This window comes from Natrix helvetica (assembly GCF_964273705.1).
Source record: "Natrix helvetica genome assembly, chromosome: 12".
Classification (NCBI taxonomy): domain Eukaryota; kingdom Metazoa; phylum Chordata; class Lepidosauria; order Squamata; family Natricidae; genus Natrix; species Natrix helvetica.
The window spans coordinates 8,048,876-8,073,577 of NC_138556.1; the positions used below are offsets into that span (position 1 = coordinate 8,048,876).

General features: G+C 43.4%; 2 protein-coding genes across 13 annotated transcripts in view; both read left to right on the forward strand.

Annotated features, from left to right (window-relative positions):
* Nucleotides 1-12,368, forward strand: part of CHD2 (chromodomain helicase DNA binding protein 2) — a 71,765-nt gene extending 59,397 nt beyond the window's left edge. For 3 of the 4 annotated variants that reach the window (XM_081965033.1, XM_081965035.1, XM_081965034.1), the window contains exons 37-38: nucleotides 2,315-2,558; nucleotides 5,902-9,011. In XM_081965033.1, coding sequence (XP_081821159.1) covers nucleotides 2,315-2,558; nucleotides 5,902-6,232 — 575 coding nt within the window. In that variant the 3' untranslated portion in view covers nucleotides 6,233-9,011. Of the gene's footprint in view, nucleotides 1-2,314; nucleotides 2,559-5,901; nucleotides 9,012-12,263 lie in introns of those variants that run through there. The other variant, XM_081965036.1, reaches the window with a different exon arrangement.
* On the forward strand, nucleotides 12,290-22,169 carry LOC309398283 (uncharacterized protein). Of its 9 annotated transcripts, none has more exons than XR_014176379.1 (15): nucleotides 12,290-12,356; nucleotides 15,116-15,187; nucleotides 15,478-15,537; nucleotides 16,374-16,479; nucleotides 16,598-16,662; nucleotides 16,809-16,913; nucleotides 17,053-17,165; nucleotides 17,279-17,343; nucleotides 17,490-17,656; nucleotides 17,736-17,848; nucleotides 17,961-18,025; nucleotides 18,172-18,329; nucleotides 19,445-19,544; nucleotides 20,003-20,189; nucleotides 20,417-20,555. XR_014176379.1 is itself a non-coding variant. In XM_081965039.1 (14 exons), the coding sequence occupies exons 6-14, from the start codon at nucleotides 16,897-16,899 to the stop codon at nucleotides 20,814-20,816; spliced, it is 960 nt and encodes a 319-aa protein (XP_081821165.1). In that variant the 5' UTR covers nucleotides 12,290-12,356; nucleotides 15,116-15,187; nucleotides 15,478-15,537; nucleotides 16,374-16,479; nucleotides 16,598-16,662; nucleotides 16,809-16,896; the 3' UTR covers nucleotides 20,817-22,169. The 9 variants fall into 9 exon arrangements, 6 of the variants coding, with proteins under 6 accessions (XP_081821165.1, XP_081821166.1, XP_081821168.1 ...); XR_014176380.1 differs by lacking the exon at nucleotides 20,417-20,555 and adding an exon at nucleotides 19,064-19,163 and having other exon boundaries at nucleotides 20,003-20,116; XR_014176381.1 differs by lacking the exon at nucleotides 20,417-20,555 and adding an exon at nucleotides 19,064-19,163 and having other exon boundaries at nucleotides 20,006-20,109.
* Nucleotides 22,170-24,702: the final 2,533 nt, after the last annotated feature.

Here is a 24,702-nt window from a genome sequence, read left to right on the forward strand (position 1 = left end):
AAGAGGTGTGATGGCAGATCTGACAAGGGGTCTGCCAGAAGACCAGAGAAGCTTTGCCCTTCTTCCTGATGTCCCATCTAGCTTCCTGAGATGGGGGAAGGTGGCAATGCATGACCATCCTTGGTCCCCTTACTGGCACCACACGGGCTACATAGTTCAAGGGCCTCTCAGTTTAACCATGTATGGGCAGTTCCTGCTGTGGATACTTTTATCATTGTGTTCCTCCTCTTCTTTTTTCTTATTCTGTTAAAAAAAAGATGATAAAAATCAAATGAATAGTAGACAAAGGCAGAAGTGTACAGATAAGATGGGCCCCCTTCAGTGGACCGGACGGGCCGCCAACAGTGAGTCTTGTGAGACCACTCTGGGAGGAGTTTGATTCTGTTGCCCCCGAGGATTTGGACAGGTTGCGTGGACGGCTGCGACCCACCACATGTTTAATGGACCCGTGTCCCTCCTGGTTGGTACTGGCATCTTGGGAGGTGACTCGAGGCTGGCTTCTGGGCCTGGTGAATGCCTCATTGGGTGAGGGATCCTTACCAACTGCCTTGAAGGAGGCGGTGGTGAGGCCCTTACTTAAGAGGCCTTCACTCGACCCAACGGAGCTAGCTAATTATCGTCCAGTCTCCAACCTTCCCTTTCTAGCGAAGGTTGTCGAGAATGTGGTGGCGCAGCAGTTTCCATGACACCTTGACGAATCCGATTATCTAGACTCACGCCAGTCCGGCTTCCGACCCGGGCACAGCACGGAGACAGCCTTGGTCGCGTTGGTCGATGATCTCTGGAGGGCCAGAGATAGAGGTTGCTCCTCTATCCTGGTCCTATTAGACCTCTCGGCGGCTTTTGATACCATCGACCATGGTATCCTATTGCGCCGGTTGGAGGGGATAGGAGTCGGAGGCACCGTTTTGCGGTGGTTCGGCTCCTACCTCTCAGACCGGAAGCAATGTGTGTTGACAGGGGGGCAGAGGTCGACCCTGAGGCCACTCACTTGTGGGGTGCCACAGGGGTCGGTCCTCTCGCCTCTCCTGTTCAACACATATGTGAAGCCGCTGGGTGAGATCATCCGTGGTTTTGGGGTTGAGTACCATCCGTACGCTGATGATACTCAGCTGTACATTTCAACCCCAAACCACCCCAACGAGGCTGTCAAAGTGATGTCCCGGTGTTTGGAGGCCGTCAGGGTCTGGATGGGGGACAACAGACTCAAACTCAACCCCTCCAAGAGTGAGTGGCTGTGGCTACCGGCACCTCGGTTCAGCCAGCTAATTCCATCGCTGGCCATAGGGGGCGAACAATTGCCCCCTGTGGAACGGGCGCGCAATTTGGGCGTCCTCCTTGATGCCCGGCTGTCAATGGATGACCATGTGGCAGCCGTGGCAAGGGGGGCGTTCCACCAGGTTCGCCTGGTGCGCCAATTGCGCCCCCTACTGGACCGGGATGCCCTACGCACGGTCACTCATGCGCTGGTGACGTCCCGCCTAGACTACTGCAACGCTCTCTACATGGGGCTGCCCTTGGGACGCGCCCGGAGACTGCAGTTAGTTCAGAACGCAGCCGCGCGGGCTGTGATGGGGAGTACTAGGTACTCCCACGTAACACCTCTCCTGCGCGAGCTGCACTGGCTACCTGTGGTTTTTCGGGTGCATTTCAAGGTCTTCATTACTATCTTTAAAGCGCTCCATGGCACAGGACCTAGTTACTTGCAGGATCGCATCCTCCCACACACATCCCTGCGGCCAATTCGCTCACACAGGGAGGGGCTTCTCCTGGTGCCGTCCACTAGGCAATGCCAGCGGGCGACACCAAGGAGTAGGGCCTTCTCGGTGATGGGCCCAACCCTCTGGAATGACCTCCCCCCCGACATCAGAACCACCACTGACCTCCGCTCCTTCCGGCAAAAATTGAAGACTCACCTGTTCCGACTAGCAGGCCTGGCATAATTACAACTGTTACCTCCTGGTAGACGTACTATTAACTGGTTATTTTAGGGGTATTGTTTTTAATTTAATTTGTGTGTTTCTTAGGGGTTTTAAAATTATATTTATATATACTGGCTAACTGTACAGTTCTTTTTAATTCTATTTTTAACCTCCTCCATATTTAACTGTACATATTTAATTTTTCTATTTATTGTATTTTTGATGTATTCTTTGCATGGACTGTACACCGCCCCGAGTCCCTTTTGGGAGAGGGGGCGGTCTAGAAGCACAGTAAATAAATAAATAAAATAAAAATAACAAAGTCCATGTGAATAAGATCTTTGGGCTTCTTGTGAAAGAGTGCTAGCTTCTTCCCCTTCCTTGTCATGCAGAACGAAGCGAATGGCCGAGGGATCGCAAATTTAATTACAGTGGCAATGCCAATACAAATTGGGCTAGAAACCGATACCATCCGTACGAGCAGCGCTGGCACAAGGATCACCACTATGCGGATCGCCAGGCGCGCAGAGAACAGTATCGGAGCTCAGGAAACTACCAGCCCAGCAACGTCTCTCGTAAACGCCCCTATGATCAGTACAACAGCGAACGCAGTTACCGTGGACAACCGGACTACAGGTGAGGTGCTAAGCAGGCCATTCGGCTAAGCCGTGGGGCTTCTGCAGGAGTCAGCATGCCAAAGGCAGGGAATGGTGCTTGTCAGATTTCAAGGACTCCTAGATCTGTAGGGTTGGTAGGGTCTAATAACGGACCCTTGAAAGCCTGACCTCCCTGCCCTCTTACACCCCAAACGCCCAGATGGGGTTATTTTGAGTCTCTTTGAGTATTACAAATGGTTGAGGGAGATAGGGATGCCTGGCCTATGGGTGAGAAGTAGGAGCTCCTTAAAAAGAGATCCAACCTAGAAATAAGGAATGTTTCCTACAGCAAAAGCAATTAGGCAGCTAAATAGTTTGCCTGCTGAGGTTGTGGGTGCTCCATCAGTAGAGGCTTTCAAAAATAGGCTGGACAACCCTTTGATTGGGATGGTATGAGGCTTGGAACGGAGATTGCAAGGACTCCTAGAACTGTAGGATTGTTAGTGGTAATATTGATAATAGTTACAGTAATAATACTCTAATAATAATAATAAGTTTGGTTCATTGACATTGCAATAACTGGTGATGCGTGAATTGAAGATAAGCAGCAAGAAAAAATCACAAAGTACAGGCACTTGCAAATTGAAGTTGAGCGACTGTGGAAAAAGAAATTGTGTGTTGTCCTGATTGTAATTGGAGCCCTTGGAGCAATACCTAGAGGGCTACCTCACTATTTGGAAATTCTAAATTTATCGGACCTGAACATTCTGACTCTACAAAAAACCACCCTACTTGGAACAGCTTATATCCTCCAATGTTACCTTAACAGTTCCTACGTCCTTGGTTAGGACTCGAGCTGTTGAGTTACCAACCAGCCACAAAGGCTGTGAATCTCACCAAAGATTAATCACATAATAATAAAAATAAAAATAATAAAAATAAAAATAAATAATAATTAATTTATATTAATAAAATAAATAATAACAACAATATCCAGATCCAAACATTAGTGAACAACGACTAGCAGATCAAAGGCAATTTATTATGCGGAATGCCATTAAGGCCAAAATCGAAAAATCCTCTGATGATGCCAAATGCAGACTCTGCAAAGAAGTTGATGAAACTGTTGACCACACACTCAGCTGCTGTAAAAAAACCACGCAGACTGATTATAAATTGCGGCACAATTCAGTAGCACAAATGATCCACTGGAATTTGTGCAAAAATTATAATATTAAAACAACAAACTGGTGGGAACATAAGCCTGAAAAAGTCACCGAAAATCAGATGGTCAAGATCCTATGGGATTTTCGTATACAAACGGACAAAATACTAGCGCATAACACACCAGACATCACACTGGTTGAGAAAAAGAAGGTTACAATCATAGACATCGCAATACCAGGTGATAGCAGGGTCGAGGAGAAGGAACATTAAAAAGTCGCGAAATACCAGAACTTAAAAATTGAAATTCAACGATTATGACACAAACCAGCAGTGGTAATTCCAGTGGTAATCGGCACACTGGGTGCTATTCCAAAAGCACTGGAATTACATTTAAAATCACCATCAGTCAAATGCAAAAAGCTGCACTGCTTGGATCTGCACGTATATTACGAAAATACGTTACGACGTCCTAGGCCCCTGGGTGGGGCTCGACTAGTAATCAATGCCAAATCCGGCGAAACAACTGGCTGCTGTGATACAATCGTATAATAATAATAATAATAATAATAATAATAATAATAATAATAATAATAATAATGTATTTGTAATGCATTTTTGAATGTTCAGTTGGCTGAGTTTCATGTTTAATGAATAAAGTATATAATAAATAAATAAATAAAAATATTAATTTTGAAGTTAACCTGTTAGTATTATCAGACAACATTTATAATCCTAGGTGATCCATCAGATTTCCCATTTGTCTTCTTGAGCCTCATAGTCAACTCTTCAGTTTTAATTGTAATTCCTGGTATTTGTCTACTTAGAAATCTTCAGAAGTCTCACAATTTGTTCCCCATCAGGCATGAAGCAAACAAGTATAAAACAATACGCAAAAAGGTAGTCTTCTAGGTGTTGTTTGTATTTGCTCTCTTTTCTGCCTTTTCAAGCCTCAGTTTATTTCAAAGTTATTCCCAGCCTTGTAAAAATATAATATATATCCTTTTCACCAGTAGATGGCACCTTCGCCTAAGATGTCAATGTTACACAAAATCTAACAGCTGATTGCTGTTGCGATTTTCTTCAAACAATTTCTTCCAATAGTCAACAAAATATTCCCCGCATTTTAAAATGCCTTTTCAAAATATTACCAATAAAATATTCTAGTCCAATCTTTCTATATTTTAAAACTTTGTGTTCTCCCCTTAGATTTCACTTTCTTTCAGGTTTGTAATCTTTCTCTGAGTGTTTATTCACCAATTTTTCGCCACTTTAGAGAATCTTTCTTTCTAAATTTCTTGTCTTTGGGATTGGATCTCTAGCATAGAAGTTGAAAATCACCTCATCCCAATTCCAGTCCACTGTTCGTGAACCGCTCCAGCACATTTCTTCCTTCTGTTGTCCCAGCTTCACGGCAGCCATAATGGCTACCCCTCCTCTTTATTGTTGAATGGGAGGAAGCCTCGGATCAAGCAGAAGATCCGCCACTCTCAGCGATCTGCAAGGCGCCCCTCCTTTCTTCATCACCCCTTGGGTGACTTTAGCCCCTTAGGGCCCTCCAACAATGAGAATTTGGCTTGGGTTTGCGGAGCTCCGCTACCCATGAGTGTCCCGCAGTGATGCCAAACCGAACATCTGGGTCGGTAGGGTCTAATAATGGAACCTTGAACGCCTGATCTCCCCGCCCTCTTACATCAACAACATCCAGATAGGGTTACTTTGAATCTCTTTGATTATTACAAATGGTTGAGGGAGGTGAGCTTGCTAAAAAAAGATCCAATCTAGAAATAAGGAGAATGTCAGGCTTGGAAGCCGTCAGTGTATAGAGAAATTTCCTGACAGCAAAAGCAATTCAGCAGTCAAATAGCTTGTCTGCTGGGGTTGTGGGTGCTCTTAACAATCTTGAATTCATCCATCAGAGGTATCCTTGCACCCCCTCAACCACGTTCTAGATTTGTATTGTGAGTCTGCTCCTTTTTGTAAGCGTATGTGATATCATGACCCACAATACAAAGTGCGTAGACTTGGGCTCCAGCTCTGCTGTTGTCCATCTTCTTTCCTTCCTCTAGTGTCCAGATACACCTGAACTGGGCTGACATTCCTGTTCTCTTCCATGCCTTTGGCACCAGAGGGAGTTAAGCCTCTCAAGATCTAGATACGGTCATTTTTGCCTCTTCTGTTGAGTTGAATGTTTTGAGTTCTTCTTCTTTCCCCCCCAGGTACTGCCATGAAGCCAAGAGACGACGGTTAGATGAATTCCGGCCCCAGAATTACCAACAAGATTATCGGAGGATGTCTGACTATAGGCCTCCCTTGAATTATCATGGGCAAGGGCCATCTGACCATTATAGGCCTTTCCACCCAGACAAATCGGTTGATTACAAGCAACCTATTCCCCCTCCTCACTCCCAGCTCCCTGACCCTCGCTCTCCACCTTCTCAGAAATCTCCACTTGGTGTCAAGTCTCCCATCCAGCATCGCTCACCTCTGGATAGGCCCTTGGAGCAGAAGAACAATCCAGATTATAACTGGAGTGGCCGGAAAACCTAGAGGCCCAGAAGCAGATGCAAACGGAAAGAGCTAGTCCGGCCCAAGGAAACACCAGTTACAGGGCCATCAATGCTGGAAACAGAAAGCCTGAATACAGTGCTGTAGAGCTTTGGGCTGTAAGAATTGGAAGTGGGTCAGAAGAACTCGATCCACCAAGGGGTCTGAATTTTAGCCCCAAATTTGCCTCCCATCAGTATGCTGGCTGAACTGTGCTGGAGAACAAGGTCAAGTCTACCCCCTGTGTTTTGGAATGAAGATTTTGCGTTTGTGTCCGTAATGCCAACTTGAGTTCTGGACATTTCATGGAATGGACAGACAGGCTGCGTAGGATACAGACGGAGGCGAAAGCTACATGACTTTGGAGTTGAGGTCCGATTTGCTGTTGGAAGGGGATGATAGAGAAGACCACAACAGCTACAGCTATTGAATAAAAAAATGGCGTCTGGGAGGGCAGGAGTGAGACTGAATTACAGAATGGTGAAACCAACTTTTGATGAGAATGCCTGGAACTCTTACTGAAGACTGCAGAGACTTGGAAGTCTATGGACTTAAGATGGCCAGAAAAAGAAACAAAAGAAGAAGAAGGAATGGTTTATGATCTGGTCCCTCCTTTTCTCTTCTCCATGCTTTTCTTTGCCTTAGCAACTTTCAGCAGCCCTACATGAACAAAGTAGAGCTGTGGACAAAGAACAGTTTTAAATGGTGGCAGAACTTCCATTTCCATGGTTGTGAAGGAGGGAGAAGGACAGTATGTCCGTGGCATTGGGAGACTTCAGTATTCAAAAATTGACTGTGGAGCTCTTCCCCCCCCCCCGCCCCCTCTCCTTTTCCTTCTTCTCATGACCCATGGGAACACCAGATATTTGGCTTGTAGAAAGGAGCTGAGAGGAGGGTCCACCTCAGACAGGATTCCATGAACATATCAAGATGGTCAACTTAGCACTTCTGGTTAGAAAGGTCAAAACCCCCAATGGCTTCATCTTGAGAAAGGAGACACCAGTGAACTAAGCAAGATGAAGGAAGCCTCTCGTTGAATGAAGAGAAACATGGAGTTTTGTCCCCCAAGGAAATTTTATACACAGGTGGCAAAGATCTGGGTCATAATTATATTTCGATGATCTTTCTCAGAAGCATCTTCTCAAAGAAAAAAAACCCGCAACTCCGACAGATATATCCCACTCCCCCCGAAATGTATATGTGTGTGCAGATGTCTGCACTTAGCTCCAAATCTATTGCTTTGGGTTAAATTCCTGCTTTTAAAAATGAATTGGCCAAATACATGTTGAAAAGTGGCATCCCTGTGTTTAGCACTTTTGAAATGAATTTTGTGCCCCTGGCAACAATCCTGAGCCATCATTTTTGATATTCCACTGCCGTCAGTTGTTTAGTGTTAATCTTTATCGGTGAAATAAGAAGGAAAGAATCAGATCAAGTGTTTATCTTCAAAGTTTCTAGAGGGGCGTTTTTCTATGTTTGTCTACCTGTGTCCCTGAATGTGTCATACACTCTTCTTCTATTACATCTCACCTGTTAACTGTGGTCGCAGGAAAGGCACTACAGAGTTTGTTTTAAGGTCCTTTTAATTTCAACCAGGGTGGTTGACTAAATGTGAATTCCAAATCTATCCAACAGGAAAGGGAAGCCAAGAATTCTATCTTGCTAGCTAATTAGAACAATTCTTTCACTCCTTAGCATTGATTAGGTTCCTTAATTGTTACTTAATTAGAATAGAATTAGTTAGAATAGTTACTATTTCACTCCTACATTTCCTATAAGGGCAAAATATTTTGGGGGCAATTGTTTTCAAGGGGCTACTTTCAAAAAATTCTGATAGTTTTCTTAACTGTTATTTAATTACAATAGAATTAATTAGAATAGTTACTATTTCACTTCTGACATGGATAAAATATATTTGGACCCGATAGTTTTCAGGTGGGATACTTTCACTCTTCTGATATGTTCCTTAATTGTTACTTAATTAGAATAGTTATTCTTTCATCTCTAAGTTCTGATAACTTCATAATTGTTACTTAATTAGAATAGTTGCTATTTCACGTCTGACATGTTCCCATAAGGGTAAAATATTTGAACCGATACTTTTCAGGTGGAATACTTTCACTCTTGTGATATGTTCCTTAATTGCTACTTAATTAGAATAGTTTCTATTTCGCCCCTAAGTTCCCATATGTTTCTGATTGTTACTAAATTAGAATGGCTACTGTTTCACTCCTAAATTCCGCCTTGTTCCTGTAAGGTTGAAATGTATTTGGGCCCCATAATTTTAGGAGGGGATATTTTTGCAATGGAATTGTGAGCATTAGATGAAGTAATAAATCCAGAATGTTTCTATGTTCTCTTGCCTGGTTTGAGAATTACAAAATGCTGGTGGGAGGGTGAATTCTGTGTGTGTGCCTAATTTGATGAATTTATGAAGGTTTATTGGAAGATTGAAGGAGAAGATTTTGGCTGTTGTTTGGTTTCTACCAGTCATCCAGCTACCATAACCCTACTCGATTCACATTCACCCCCCCACCCCCACCCCAAAGGTCTGGGGTAGAAGAACTTTGGTGCATAAAGTCATGGACTTAAAGGGAAAATGAAATCCCTGTGACTAAATACAGTAATTAATATTAATTTATATTTGTGACAAAGGAACTTGCCACTGTCAAAGTGATTTCCGATGTAAATATGTTGTTTATAAAGTATGTATTAAATTTTTTCTATGGTTAAGCTCCTGTACTTTGGATTGTTGTACATTAAAAGTTGAGTTTTTCAGAAATTGAAATTTTTGTCTTTCCTCTCCTCCCCCCCCCCCCCCAATAGTTGTCCCTGAGGTCATTTAACTTGATGGTTTTCTTGTTTTGAAAATATAGAAGACTTTTATTACTTCAGCTTAAAAGCCTGATTCTAGATAGCGAGGACAAAATCTTCCTCAGTCATTTGTTCTTATTCTTCACCTCTTTTTTTCATATTGCTTGGCATTTTCTGGATTTATTTTTTCTTTCTGCTTCTGAAATCAAATTGATCTCTTCTCTGAAAAGTATCCCAGCACTTTGAAAAAGATCTCAATGCAGGAATTTGAAATTAGGCCAAAAGTGACCTAAGATATCTTCCCCATCACAAATCTAACTGAAAGCTGATGACACATTTTTTAAAAAAAATATTGATCTTTGTTTTTCTGAAGTTGGTAATTATTTTGGCAGCAAGATAAGCTGGCTTTTACAGTGAACTAGCCAATTCAACAAACACAACAAACTAGTTCATACCATTTTTTTCATTCTAAAGATTGCATCAACAGAAATTCAGGACTGCGTTTCTGGAAGAAAAATAAATTTATTTGCAGCTTTTTTAAATCAATAAATAATTTACAATATTTACATCACAACACTCCATACAATTTCCACACACATGCAATAAGCTGGAAAGGGAGGCAGTGTGTTTGTTATACGCTTTCCCTGTCTTTATTCAGATTTTCATTCAGAGCCTCTTGGATCTTCATCGGCTGAATTCACTCAGAAGCCAAAACTTGACTGAAGATCATAAAAAATAAAGTGCTTTGTTAATAATTAGAGGTTTAAGAAACGATATCTGGGAAACGGTTTTAGAGCTCATCATAATCAGAGAAATAAATTGAAGAGAATGAAAGATGACAGTTAACTAAGAAAAACCTCCCAATTTGTTACATTTTACTGTTTTCAAGAATTTTGATTTATGAAAGAAATGCTAAAATGAAATGCCATTTTGATAGTGGCCAGTTAATTTGCATTAAAATCCCCCTCTTCTTGCAGTGACATCATTGGGGGTTATAGGAGTTGTAGTTAGCATGGGTTGTGAGATAAACCATTTTTGAGGAAAATTTCACCTGAAGGGTGAGTTCTCACCTTCATTGCAAACAGGGTGAGTTCTCAGGTTTCCATTGCTGAATTGTATAAATTCATCCAAATATTTCCCTATATGGTTTATCCAGTTCCCTAAATACTACTCTGGCAAAAACATTTTTTTTAAAATCGCAGTGTCGTTTTTCTGTCACAGCTTGGAAGAAGCCGTAAGAGATAATTGATGGAAATTTGGTGGTGGGGGGTGTGTGGATTCAGAATGGAAATGGGTGCCGTAGGTTTATCCAAGCATGTATGAATTATGAAGGCAAGACAATCTTCCCCCTTCACAGTCATTCATTCCTGGGATCTCCCTATCATCTAGGATTTTTATTCCAAGCCAACTTTCCCGAAATGCCATCAAAATAGGGTCAATGGTAATAAAACCTGGCAACCAGGCACTGTGTGGAGAGCATGCGCCCCCCCCCCCCCGTATCACCAGGCTCTAATGCAGGGGTGTCCAAACTTGGGAACTTTAAGACTTGTGGACTTCAACTCCCAGAATTCCCCTGCTCTAATGAAATGAAAACTCTGGCAGCCAAGCTGGGACATCGATTGAAGTAGTACTGTATCAAATTTCCTAACTTTCTTCTCCATATGTATTGGGATCGTATAAGCCACAACTTATACGATCCCAATCTCCTACGATCACAAGGACCACAGGAGAAATCAACTGTTTGCACAGAATATATCACCTGCTTTGTGATTTCATTACAGATGCAATTTGATAGCGATGTATGTGGTGCAAGTTTGCAATAACTCTCAGAGCAATTGCAGTTACAACTTTAGAAGGTGGATGATTGTAAGCATCTTGGTGGAGACAATACAGGAAATCCTCAACTTACAACAGTTCATTTACTTACCGTTCAAATTGACAGCGGCACTGAAACTAGTGACCTACGGACGTTTTTCAGTGACGACCTTTGAAGCATCCCCATGGTCATGTGATCAAAATTCAGATGCTTGGCAACTGATTCATACTAAAGGACCGTTGCTGTGTCCCAAGGTCATGTGATCATCTTTTGCAACCTTCTGACCAGCAAAGTCGATGGGGAAGCCAGGTTCACTCAGCAACCAGGTTACTAACTTACCAACTGGAGTGATTCACTTGACAATTGTGGCGAGAAAGGTCATAAAATGGGGCAAAGCTCACTTAACAAATGCCTCCCTTTGCAACAGAAATTATGGGCTCCATTGTGGTCGTAGATCGAGGACTACTTGTACCGGGAAATGAACCATGAACATGACTTGGTAGACATTCTGACCTACAATTTTAGTGAAATCACAGCACTATTTAATCATGGTACTTTTGAGCTAAATGTGGGCAGAGAGAGACATCCATCTTGACTTCCTAGGCATCTGAAAATGTGAGAAGAGACAAGCAAATAGCTCCATCCAGTGGCTACACCATTGTTTCTTTTTGCTGAATGGGTACTACCCATTGGTGGGATTCAAATAATTTAACAACCGGTTCTCTACCCTAATGATTTCTTCCAACAACCAGTTCACCAAACTGCTCAGAAAGTTAACAACTGGTTCTGCCGAAGTGGTGCGAACCGGCTGAATCCCACCACTGGTATTACCCACGGTGAAACTGGGATGAAAAGGGCAGAATTAGATAATGAAAATTGGGCAAAAGAACTTGGATTGTTCTTGGTACAAACAAGTGATTGATTTCTCTGAGAAGTTCTAGGTTTGTGCTCTTTGGAGCTAACCAAGGAATAAGGGGAAAAGACAATAAGCAGCTGATTAAAAAAAAACAGAAGGGCCTAAAATGGCAAGAGGACCATGTGTAAGATTTAGTATGTGTTCAAATTGCTGCACATTCAAAAAAGATAAAATATGAGCAGGCAAGGTGTTCATGCTTGAAGCATAGAAAAACAAGGCTTTGTGTATACCTGGATGTCCTTCTGGTGTTGTGATGGTAAAATAGGGCTCACAATTTATGAGCAGACTTATGAGCTCACTTTCAAAGATTTCCCTAAAACCTGCCTGCACCAGGGATAAAAAGCTACCTTAATTCTCTTTGGGATGTCATTTGAAATAGGCAGAGATTTAACTCAATCCAATTCATTTCCGTATCAGAACTTTAGAAGGACAATATTAAATATTTCATATTGGTGTGCGTCTAATTGCACTCTTGCCCCCACTTCTAGGAATTGGACAGTGAGGAAATCTTAGGCCTGGCTGAGACACGAGAAAATGAACCATCCACAAGTGCAACCGATGATCTGCTTTCACAGTTTAAGGTATACAATCTTGGTGCACACACACACACACACACAGAGAGAGAGAGAGAGAGAGAGAGAGAGAGAGAGAGAGAGAGAGAGAGAGCAGGATGATAAGCAGCAACTTGAATTGCACTCCAGAAAGACACGTGAAACTAGTGCAACATTGGTGTAGCAGGAGTGAACCATGGAGTGCCCAAAGCTATAGATGCTGCTTCTTTCCGGATCATTTCTGCATGCCTTCAAGGGCAGCCCACTGTGGAGTGCATTGCAGTAGTCCAAATGGGAAACAACTAGAACTTGAGTGACCATGAAGGGGGGCCTCCCTGTCCACGCAATATTAGTACATAAATCCGTGCAAAGGCCCCAATTATCACAGCTTCCTTCTGCTCTCTGGAAAGAAGCTACCACTCCAGGAGGGCCAAGTGGTGCACCATCTCTGTCCGTGAAAAAACTACCCCATTGAGGGATAAAGATGGTCCCTCCAGAGGCTCAGAAATACTGCAGGGAGGTGGGCGACTCTACACAGGAAAGGGTTTGCACAAATAAAGATAGGGCCCACCAAACTGGCCAGCAAGGAGGAGCTTTTGGTTTGCAGCATGTTGGTCCTTGATACCTGTCCCTTCGTGATCCTTTTAAAAGTCATGTGAATCATTGAACTAGGGACAGATTTCTGCCTCTCAGTTGGCCCAGTTCAGGATTTCAGGTTTTCAGATCCTGCCTTTCCGTATTAGAGAGGCTTGCAAAGAAAATTCTGCACATTCAAAAAAGATAAAATATCTTTTTTTTATCTTTATAAATATCTTGATTTGTTTGTTTTTTGAAATACCGTGTTTTCCCGAAAATAAGACAGGGTCTTAATTTCTTTTGGCCCCCAAAATAAGCGCTTGGCTTTATTTTCGGGGAGGTCTTATTATTTATCAGGTGCAGGAGGCCCCTTAACCTCGGCCCATGGATCAGCTGATCCGGAGAGGGCCAGAGATTCTGTCTCTGTTTCTGGCACACTCCTGCCAGCCCTAGCCTCACTGGACCTGCTGCTCTTTTTGCGGCCGCCATTAAGAGAAGGGGCACGGTAGCTAGGATTTGCAGGAGCATCCTTCACGAGGCCATTCTGCGTGGATGGCAGGTGCATGTGGGGCATGTTCCCCCCTTCCCAGGAAATGGCGGGGACCGGGTGCGCGTGCGTTTAAATATTCAAGGGGAGGGCTTATTTTCAGGGGAGAGCTTGTTTTAGTGCATGCTCTCAAAAGCCTGATTGGGTTTATTATCTGGGGAGGTCTTATTTTCGGGGAAACAGGGTAGTTGTTAGTATAGATAGATATAGTATATTATATAGTATATAGTATAATATAGATAGAGGGAATTTGGGGTTGGGTAGCCGTGGGGTTGGTATTAGATATTAGGTATATTAGGTTATTAGATATTAGGAAGTTCATTTAAAGGTAGACATGGCTGAAAACAAGACATCTACTCCCCAAAAGGTAAATAATCCTGGCGGGATAACTTCTATTTTTGCTGTATGTTATTAGAAGCTGGTAGTTTTGGTTTGCAATAGGTTGGTTCCTTGATTCCTCTCCCTTCCAGATCCTTTAAAAAGGTCAGGTGAGTCATTGAACTAGAGACAGATCCAAAAGAGATTTCTGCATCTCATCTTGGCTACACCAGGGATAAAAAGCTACCTATATAGCTATTTCATGCATGTCCTGGATTCTGTAGGTAAATATCTATCACTTAGTTACAAAGGGAACAGTGGAAGAGGAGATTGTAGAAAGAGAAGGAGAAGGAGAAATACTGCTTCCAAGTGCTTTACAGCCTTCTCTAAGCAGTTTACAGAGTCAGCCTATTTGGCCCCAACAATATGCCTCCTCATTTTACCTACCTCAGAAGGATGGAAAGCTGAATCAACCTTGAGCCTTGTGAGATTCGACCTGCAGTCAGCTGGCAGTCAGCAGAAATAGCAATACTTTGCTTGCACACAGTTTGCAATTGGCTATCATTGAGCATGAATTGAATGATGCTTTATCTGGTTACCTAGGCTCAGTTCTCCCCAACAGTGTCTTGAATTCCTGACTTCGGATCATGTTATTTTGGTCTTGCCCATTACTGAGAAATCAGGATAGGAATATAAAATTTCCATGCAGTTGACCTTCAAATTTGTTTTCAGGGAGATTTCTCCTCCTTGGGTGATCATTGTATAAGTGATCCCAAGGATCAGAAAGTTGTTGGGTTGAATCAAAAGGCTTTGCCCGTACAAGATAGGAAGAAAAGGTTGGAGCGAGCTTTGAGAATTGGCTAACTACGGGTGAGCTCCCATTACTTGCCTCAGCTCCTCTGCCCACCTAGCAGTTCAAAAGCATGCAAATGTGAGTAGATGAATAAGTACCACCTTGGTGGGAAGGTAACAGCATTCCATTAGCCTTTGGCGTCTAGCCGTACTGGCCACATGGGAATTGTTTTTGGACAATGCTGCCTCTCTTGGTCAAAAAGGGGGATGAGCATTGTCTCCAAAAGTCGGCCCCGACTGGACAGAGTAAATCTTGACCTGTCTTTTATTATCATAAAGATGGAGAGCCCTGTTTGAAGGGGCAAAGGAATCGCCTGGAAACTCCAGGCAGCAGAATGAAAGTTTCTCACCCCCCTTGTTTTTCGTTTTTGTTTTTCTTCCATTTATTGGAATGGCATTTATTTATTGGAATATGCCAATTATTTATTGTCACATCTGTGACTTTCCATCCTGTTTTGTTTCATGAGGGATGTTATCTCCTCTTGTCTTTCCACAGACACCTGTATGTCTCACTGAGGAAGACTGGGAGTAGGAGTACCTGCAGGAGGAGGAGGAGACATACAACATTGTGAGTCTTCTCCAGGAACCCAATGGGAAAACATCCAAGAGGGCTGGTCACTGACCCCAGAAAAAATCCCTTTGACTCAGCATCTATTGAATGATGCTTTATCTGGCTACCTAGGCTCAGTTCTCCCCAACGGTGTCTCGAATGCCTGACTTTGGATCATGTTGGTTTGATCTTGCCCATCACTGAGAAATCAGGATGGAATATAAAATTTCCATGCAGCTGAGCTACCATGGCATAAGTGATCCTCTGTGGTTTTATGAGGGATGCTATCTCCTCTTGTCTTTCCACAGACTCCTGTATGCCTCACGGGGGAAGACTGGGTGCAGGAGTACCTGGAGGAGAAGAACATTGTGAGTCTTCAATAGGAACCCAACGGGGAAATGTCCAAGAGGGCTGGTTGCTGACCCCAGAAAATGTCCCTTTGACTCAGTAACACTGCAAAAGTAAAGAGGCGTGTTTTATATGTTAAAGAAACAATAAAAGCAATACAAATTTTTGATGGTGGAGGTAACAAGGAACTAGAAACAAATACTTTTGGTAGCAATATATGCACCAAATAATAAACAAGAAAATTTCTATGAAAAAGTGCATGAGAAAATTACTGAATTGTAATAAGAAAATATTTGTGTGGTAGGAGATTTCAGTGCAATTGTAGATGCAGAATTGGACTATTAAAGCAGTAAAACAAGTAAAAAAAGCAAGAAAAACGCTTCCAAAACCTTTTTTTAAATAGCGGAAGAAATAGATATTCAAGATGTATGGAGAGAAATAAATCCTAGAAGACATCAATACTCATTCTATTCAAATAGACGTATGTCCTGGTATAGAATAGATATGATGTGGATGTCACCAGAGTTAAAGTCAAATGTGCAAGAAATAGAAATAGAAAGAAGCACATGGGCAGATCATAATCCAATTGAAGTTAAAGGGAAAGGACAAACGAGAAAATGGAGATGGACATTGAATCAATCAATACTAAAAGACAAGGAATTTATACAAAGTATGGAAAAAGAAATGGACTTTTTTCCCAAAGAGAACAGAAAAGAAAAAAAGTGATTAAAAAATCTATGGGACACTGCTAAGGCATACATTTGGGGATGCAGGATGAGGAAAACAATTCTGGTCACAAATGAAGAGGCCTTAAGGCTTTCACTTTTCTTTCTGTTTGTTTAACCTTTTCCTCTAGAAGAGGCCCTCCAACAGCCTCCAGGGACCGCCCTCCTCTCCAGCTCCTGCTTCCCAGCCTCCCCTGATAAGAGACCAGGCCAAGAGAAGGCATCTCAGCCACACAGGTGAGAGACTGCCCCAGCGTGGGCATTTAGGAAAGAAAGACTCTCGTCCCCATTTGCATTCAAGTTGCATTTAGCAAAGGTAATTTTCCCTTTCTTCTCCCTGGTCATCTTTTTTTAGGACGCAGGTACCAGCCGTATCAGACCCGCTGGCACCACAGACGACCGGAATCTTGCTTGCTGCAGGTGAGAGGGTGCCCATAGCAGATCCCCTCCCCCAAATTCAAATGGGCCCCTAGACTCAAAAGGTGGCCTCAGTCGGGGTCTCCCTTTCCTCCGCCTTCCTTCTGACGTGCGACTAATGCAAGCTTCGCTTTTTCTGTCCCCCACAGTGTAAAAAGCTGATGGGGCCAGTGCAAGAAACCCTAAAGCCCCTGGACAGCCCAGAAGCAATGACAGAGGAAGGGCAGAAACACAGAGATGCCTCTTCAAGATAGGTGACCGAATAGGGGACTGCTTGAAAATCCAAAAAGAGCAGAAAATATGGAGGAGGTGAATTGCCTGCCCACCTAATCTTCAATTCCCCCCTCTCTCTCCTTTCCTTTCCTCTTCTATCCCCCCCCCACTCTAATCTAGGCCCTCCAACATTCTCCAGGGACCTCCCTCCTCTCCAGCTCCTGCTTCCAAGCCTCCCCTGATAAGGGGAGAGCCAAGAGACCAGGCCAAGAGAAGGCATCTCAGCCACACAGGTGAGAGACTGTCCCAGCGTGGGCATTTAGGAAAGAAAGACTCCCCATTTACATTCAAGTTGCGTTTAGTAAAGGTAATTTTCCCTTTCTTCTCCCTCGTTATCTTTTTTTAGGACGCAGGTACCAGCCGTACAAGTCCCGCTGGTACCACAGCCGACCAGAATCTGGCTTGCTGAAGGTGAGAGGGTGCCCACAGCAGATCCCCTCCCCCAAATTCAAATGGCCCTCTAGCCTCAAAAGGTGGCCTCAATCGGGGTCTCCCTTTCCTCCGCCTTCCTTCTGACGTGCGACTAATGCAAGCTTTGCTTTTTCTCTCCCCCACAGTGCAAAAGGCTGATGGGGCCAGTAGAAGATGCCCTAAAACACCCCGACCACCCGGAAGCTATCACCGAGGAAGGGCAGGTGCATGAAACAACAAATTGCCTCCTGGCGATAGACGACCATATAGGGGACTGCTTAAAAATCCAAAAAGAGCAGAAAATATGGAGAAGGTGATTTGCCTGCCCACCTAATCTTCAATCCCCCGCTATCTCTCCTTTCCTTCTATCTCCCCCTCTCTCTCCAATTTAGGCCCTCCAACATTCTCCAGGGACCTCCCTCCTCTCCAGCTCCTACTTCCCAGCCTTCCCAGCTAAAGGGAGAGCAAAGGGACCAGGCCAAGAGAAGGCATCTCAGCCACACAGGTGAGAGACTGTCCCAGCGTGGGAACTTAGAAAAGAAAGACTCCCCATTTGCAGTCAAGTTGCATTTAGTAAAGGTAATTTTCCCTTTCTTTTCCCTGGTTATCTTTTTTAGGACGCAGGTACCAGCCATATCAGGCCCGCTGGCCCCACAGCCGACCAGAATCGGGCTTGCTGAAGGTGAGAGGGTGCCCACAGCAGATCCCCTCCCCCAAATTCAAATGGCCCTCTAGCCTCAAAAGGTGGCCTCAATTGGGGTCTCCCTTTCCTCCGCCTTCCTTCTGACGTGCGACTAATGCAAGCTTTGCTTTTTCTCTCCCCCACAGTGCAAAAGGCTGATGGGGCCAGTAGAAGATGCCCTTAGACACCTCGACCACCCGGAAGCCATGACGGAGGAAGGGCAGCTAAAGGAAACAACAACTTGCCTCCTGGCTATAGGAGACTATATAGGGGAGTGCTTAACTGACCCAGAAATATGTATAAGGTGATTTGCCTGCTCACCTAATCTTCAATCTCAATCTCTCTCTCTCTCTCCTTTCGCTTTCTCTTCTATCTCTCCCCTTTCTCTCTCCAATCTCTCTTGCTGTTCTTCCTCTTCTATCTCCCCTTCTCTCCCTTAAATCTTTCTCTCTTCTTTCCCTTTCTCTTCTATTTCCCCCCCTCTCTCTCCAATCTCTCTCTCCTTTCCCTTTCTCTTCTATCTCCTCTCTCTCTCTCTTGTTTCCCTTTCTAACTCCCCCACCCCCCCTCTCTCTTTTGGCCCATTTCCTAAAAAGAGAAAAGTAAACTATTTCTTCACCTTCCTTCAGGAAGCTATGGGCATTTGGCGCAAAATTTGGCATTTTTAATGCCACAACATTAAAAGCATTATATTGGATGGCCAGCCAAAAGTGAGCCGGGGAACAGGAGGTAAGAACAGAGGAGTGTGAGTGTATGTTTGTGTTGTGCAGTAGAATGGAAGGGATACGAATATGCATAAAGAGAAGGAAGGAAAGGGAACATCAGGAACTAGAGGAATTCTGGTTGAGACTCTTAGGTGGGACTATGCTCTTTCCTTTTCCTTTCTTTTTTTCTTTCTGCTTGTGGCTCTGTCATTGCTGACCTAAGAGCCAGACGTTGGATAATAGAAGAGAAGAGGAGGAATCCTATCTTTAGGATAGGTAGCCTTTCAATGCTCAGGGGACATAGGGTTAGGGTTATTTCCTCATCTTCTTTCAGGAATCTATGGGCATTTGTGTCCAGATTCAGCATTTTTAGCAACAGAACCTTAAAGACAATATATGAGATGGCCAGCAAAAAGCGCGCCTGGGAACAGCAGGTAAGAACAGAGGAGTGCATGTGTATGTTTGTATGGTGCAGTAGAATGCAGTAGAGTTTTAGGTGGGACTGTGTCCTTCCTTCCTTCCTTCCTTCCTTCCTTCCCTCCTTCCTTCCTTCCTTCCTCCCTCCCTTCCTTTTTGCTCCTGGCTCTGTCATGGCTGTTCTAAGAGCCAGACATTGGGTTGTAGAAGAGAGAAGGAGGAATTCTATCTTTAGGATAGGTAGCCTTTCAATGCTCAGGGGACATAGGGTTAGGGTTATTTCCCCATCTTCTTTCAGGAATCTATGGGCATTTGTGTCGAGATTCAGCGTTTTTAACACCAGGACCTTAAAGACCGTACACGAGATGGCCAGCCAAAAGCGCGCCTGGGAACAGCAGGTAAGAACAGAGGAGTGTATGTGTATGTTTGTATTGTGCAGTAGAATGGAAGGGATACGAATATGCATAAAGAGAAGGAAGGAAAGGGAACATCAGGAACTAGAGGAATTCTGGTTGAGACTCTTAGGTGGGACTATGCTCTTTCCTTTTCCTTTCTTTTTTTCTTTTTGCTCCTGGCTCTGTCTTGGCTGTCCTAAGAGCCAGACATTGGGTTGTAGAAGAGAGGTTGAGAAATCCTATCTTTAGGATGAGTAGCCTTTCAATGCTCAGGGGACATAGGTTGGGGATCAAAGCCTTTGAGTCTTCTGGCACACTCCTTGATGGGAGTGTAATTCTCTGAGAGTCTCCAGCTCCTTTTGCCAGACTTGGCCCTTTATTAATCAGTCAGAGAAGAGCTGATGGGGATCTTGGAGGTCTTCTACCTTGGAGTTTTATAATGATGCTGTCTTTCTGCTCAGCAGGAACAGAAGAAGGAAGAGGCAACATATGGCAAGCGGCTCCATCCAGAAACTCCTGGGCCCAGTTGAGATATTCCAATGTCTCCTGCCCCCCATAACCCTCATGGTCAAAATCTCCAGCAGCCATCTCCCCACCCTTCCCAGATTCAGGGATACCACCAGCATGGAAAGCATTTCAGCCATATGGGTGAGAGATTTATCTGGCCTGTCCCAGCTTGGGCATTTAGGAAAGAAAGACTCTCGTCCCCATTTGCAGTCAAGTTGCATTTAGTAGAAGGCAGGTATTTAGTAGAGCCAAGCGTTACAGTGTAAGCAAAGCTAGATCTGAGGATTCCCGCAGGCAGGAGACTCTGGATGAGATCCTTGGTCTTCTAGTGAAAGAGTGCTAGCTTCTTTCCCTTCTTTATCATGCAGGACAAACCAAATGGTAGAGGAATCCCAAATTCAATGCCAATTCAAATTGGAGCAAAGCCGGTACCAGCCTTACAATATGGCACAGGGATCACCGGTGTGCGGATTTTTGCCAGGCACACAGAGCACAATATCGGAGCTCAGAAAACTCAGGAAACTATCCAGCCCAGCATCCTCTCTGGTAAACTCACCTATGATCAGTACCACAGGGAACACAATTACTGCAGCCAACCAGACTCTTGCTTGCTGCAAGTGAGAGGGTGCCCACAGCAGATCTCCACCCCCAAATTAAAATGGGCCCCAAGCCTCAAAAGGTGGCCTCAGTTCCTTTCCTCTGCCGTCCTTCTGATGTGCGACTAATGCGAAGCTTTTCTTTTTGTGTCTTCCAAGTGCCAAGAGCTGATGGGCCAGTACAAACGTCGCTGAAGCACCTGGAATATACCAGAAATGATGACAGAAGAAGATCAGCTGGAGGACATGCGGGGTTGCCTGGAGACCACATCGAAGAATGTTTAAAAATCCTCACTGAGCAGGAAGTATGGAGACGGTGATTTGCCTGTGTTGAATTGAGTTGCGTTGAATTCCTTTATGTGGGAAAAGTATTTTTTTTTAAAAATCCACATTTTTGTCCAAACTCCTAGGAAACCAAAGTAAAATTCATCCCAGTAACAAAGAGAAGCAAACTGGGTCATGCCATGCTTAGACCAAAATCTACAGACTTTATCTTGGGAGTCTTCATGACTCAAGTTTGAAGCAAGACATTTTTAGAAGCAGAGGGGGTGTAAGAGGCGATTTTTGGGCCCCAGAAGAAAACATCTCTCCATCACTGCTTGTTTGGGGCATCTTTTTCCTCTGGCATGAAAACTTCGGGCTTTTGGCCCAGTTCCTAAAAAGAGAAAATTAAAATATCTGTTCATCTCCATTCAGGAATCTATGGGTATTTGTCTCCAAGTTTACTGTATTTAACGCCAAGAAATTACACAAGTTATACAAGATAGCTAACAAAAAGTGAGCCTAGGAACAGGAGGTAAGCATAGAAGTGTGTGTGTATTGTGGTGTTGTGCAGTAGAATAGAAGGTATACAAATATGAATAAAGAGAAGGAAGGAAAGGGAACATCTTGTGCAAAAGAAGAACCCCTTCCCCCTCCTCACTCCCAGGTCCCTGATCCTCACTTTTCAGCTCCTCCAAAATCTCTGCTTGGTGTCGTCTTCCATTGAGCATCGCTCACCTCTGGATAGGCCCTTGGAGCAGAAGAACAATCCAGAGTATAACTGGAGTGGCCGGAAAACCTAGAGGTCCAGAAGCAGATGCAAACGGAAAGAGCTAGTCCAGCCCAAGGAAACACCAGTTACAGGGCCATCAATGCTGGAAACAGAAAGCCTGAATACAGTGCTGTAAAGCTTTGGGCTGTAAGAATTGGAAGTGGGTCAGAAGAACTCGATCCACCAAGGGGTCTGAATTTTAGCCCCAAATTTCGTGGATAAAGTCAGCGACTTAAAGGGAAAATGACATCCCTGTGACTAAATACAGTAATTGTTTTTAAGCTATATTTGTGACAAAGAAATTTGCCACTGTTGAAGTGATTTCTGATGTAAATATATTGTTTATTAGATAGATAGATGATGATAGATAGATAGATAGATAGATAGATAGATAGATAGATAGATAGATAGATGATAGATGATAGATAGATAGATATAAATTTGTTCTATGGTTAAGCTCCTATACATTAAAAGTTGAGTTTTTCAAAAATTTGGAATTTCTGTCTCTTTTTTTTTCAACAGTTGTCCCTGAGGGCATTTAACTTGACGGTTTTCTTGTTTTGAAAATATTGAAGACTTTTATTACCTCATCTTAAAACCTGATTCTAGATAGCGAAGACAAAATCTTCCTCAGTCATTTGTTTTTCTTTTTCACCTCCTTTTTTCATATTGCTTGACATTTTCTGCTTCCACCATCTTTGTTCAGATTTTCATTTGGAGCATCTTGGGTCTTCATAGGCTGAATTTACTCAGACGCCAAAATTTGACTGAAGATAATAGAAAATAAAGTGCTTTGTTAGTAATTTGAGATTTAAGAAACAATATCCCAACACCTGGGAAATGGTTTTAGAGCTCACCATAATCAGAGAAATAAGTTGAGGGGGATGAAGGATGACAATTGGTTAAGAAAAACCTCCCACTTTGTTAAATTTTACTGTTTTCAAGAATTTGATTTATGAAATGCTAAAATGAAATGCCATTTTGATAGTGGCCAATTAATTTGCATTAAAATTCCCCTTCTCTTGTAGTGATGACATTGGTTGGGGGTTATAGGAGTTGTAGTTAGCATGGGTTGTGAGGGAAACCATTTTTGAGGAAATGGATCCAGCAATTCGGATTCAGAAAAAAAATGTCCTGTAATTTGCAACTCCTAAACACTGCAGAAACATTTGGACCACATACCTTGACTAGGGAAAAGCAATAGACGCAATTTACATAAATTTCTGCAAAGCCTTTGATTCAGTGGTGCACGCCAAACTACTGTTAAAACTAAGTTGTTACAGCATTTCTGGATTCTTACAAAATGGATAGCCGCATTCCTATCAAACAGGCAACAAGTAGTCAAAATAGGGAATGCCCTATCAAATCCAGCACCAGTTACCAGCGGTGGAATGCACAGCTTCCTGACAATTGATTTATGATCTATGACCCATCACATGTTGTTTGCATGTAATACCAGCTTATGCACCGGAGGCAAATGCCATGTGTGTTCAATCACACTTGGCCAATAAAGAATTCTGTTCTATAATACAAAACCTGAATGGTACAGCAATGCCACCGACTCAGCAGGGGGACTGACCGGAACAGCTCATCATGTCCATTGCAGAAGCAGGAAGGAAGAAGTCATTGGGGAAGAAGGTGCATCTGCGGTCTGAAAACCGACTCCACTGGAAAAGATGTTCTAGCTCTCCTATGGATTGGCATGGTTTGTTTTCCAAAATGAAATACTTGAGGATTATGTCAACCAGAAGGTTTGCACCTAGAGTGGCACGGACTGGAATAATATTGGCTAGTTAGTTCCCTATCTTATTTTTTAAGTGCCAGAAAAGGAGTGGACATCCTGCCATTGTTACTTTTATACTTAGCTCCAGGCAGTGAACGTACTTAATATTCCTCCTGTTTTTCCCACAACAACCCTGTGAGGTTGGATGGGCTGAGAAGGAGTGACTGACCCCAAGTCATCCAGCCGGCTGCCAAGCCTAAAACGGGACTAGAAATCCAGTCTGCTGGTTTCTAGGCCAACATCTGAAGCATAGACCAGATTGGCTGTCTGTCATGTCAGTTGACTCTAACCGCACTGAGCAATGGAATTTAAAACTTGGAACACGGGGATGAAGGCAGTTAGGGGAGGGGGCTTCCTATTGGTCCGCTTGAGTAGCCCCCACCAGTAAAGTGTCAGTTATTACTAAGGATTGTGGGAACTGAGCAGTTTGAATTTGGGCAACTTGTGGAGTAACGTGTGGCTTTTTGTCAGTTGACAGTTTGTCAGTTGGAATACTTTACCTGTGGCTCTTTGTCAGTTGGCCCAGTTCAGAATTTCAGGTTTTCAAATCTTGCCTTTCTGTTTTGGATAGGCTGGCAAAGAAAATTCTGGTTATTTGTTTCATTGTTTTTTTTAAAAATAGTTGGCAGTTAAATAATATAGATAGAGGGAATTTGGGGTTGGGTGGCAGTGGTGGGGTGGGGTTGGCATTAGATATTAGGAAGTTCATTTAAAGGTAGACATGGCTGAAAACATGACATCTACTTCCCCAAAGGTAAATAATCCTGGTGGGATAACTTCTACTTTTGTTGTAAGGTAACCAGTAGCTTTCGGTTTGCACCATGTTGGTCCTTGATACCTCTCCCTTCCCGATCCTTTAAAAAGATCAGATCAGTTATTGAACTAGGGACAGATCCAAGAGAGACTTCAGCACCTCATCTTGACTGCCCCAGGGATAAAAAGCTTCCTTAATTCTCCTTGGGACATCCCCAAAGTCACATGATCAACATTTTGGTGCTTAGCAACCAGCATATATTTATGACTGTCACAGCATCCCAGGGATGTATAAGAGCCATTTGCTCCTCCACCCAGCTTCCAACAAGCAAAGTCAACAAAGGAAGTCAGATTCCCTTATTGATTTTGCATGATTCACTTAACAACTGCAGTGATTTTGCTTACAAGCCTGGTCCAAAAAAAGCGGCCATTAAATCAGGTGTGAATCATTTAACAGCTGCCTTGCTTTGCATCAGAAATGTCTGGTGC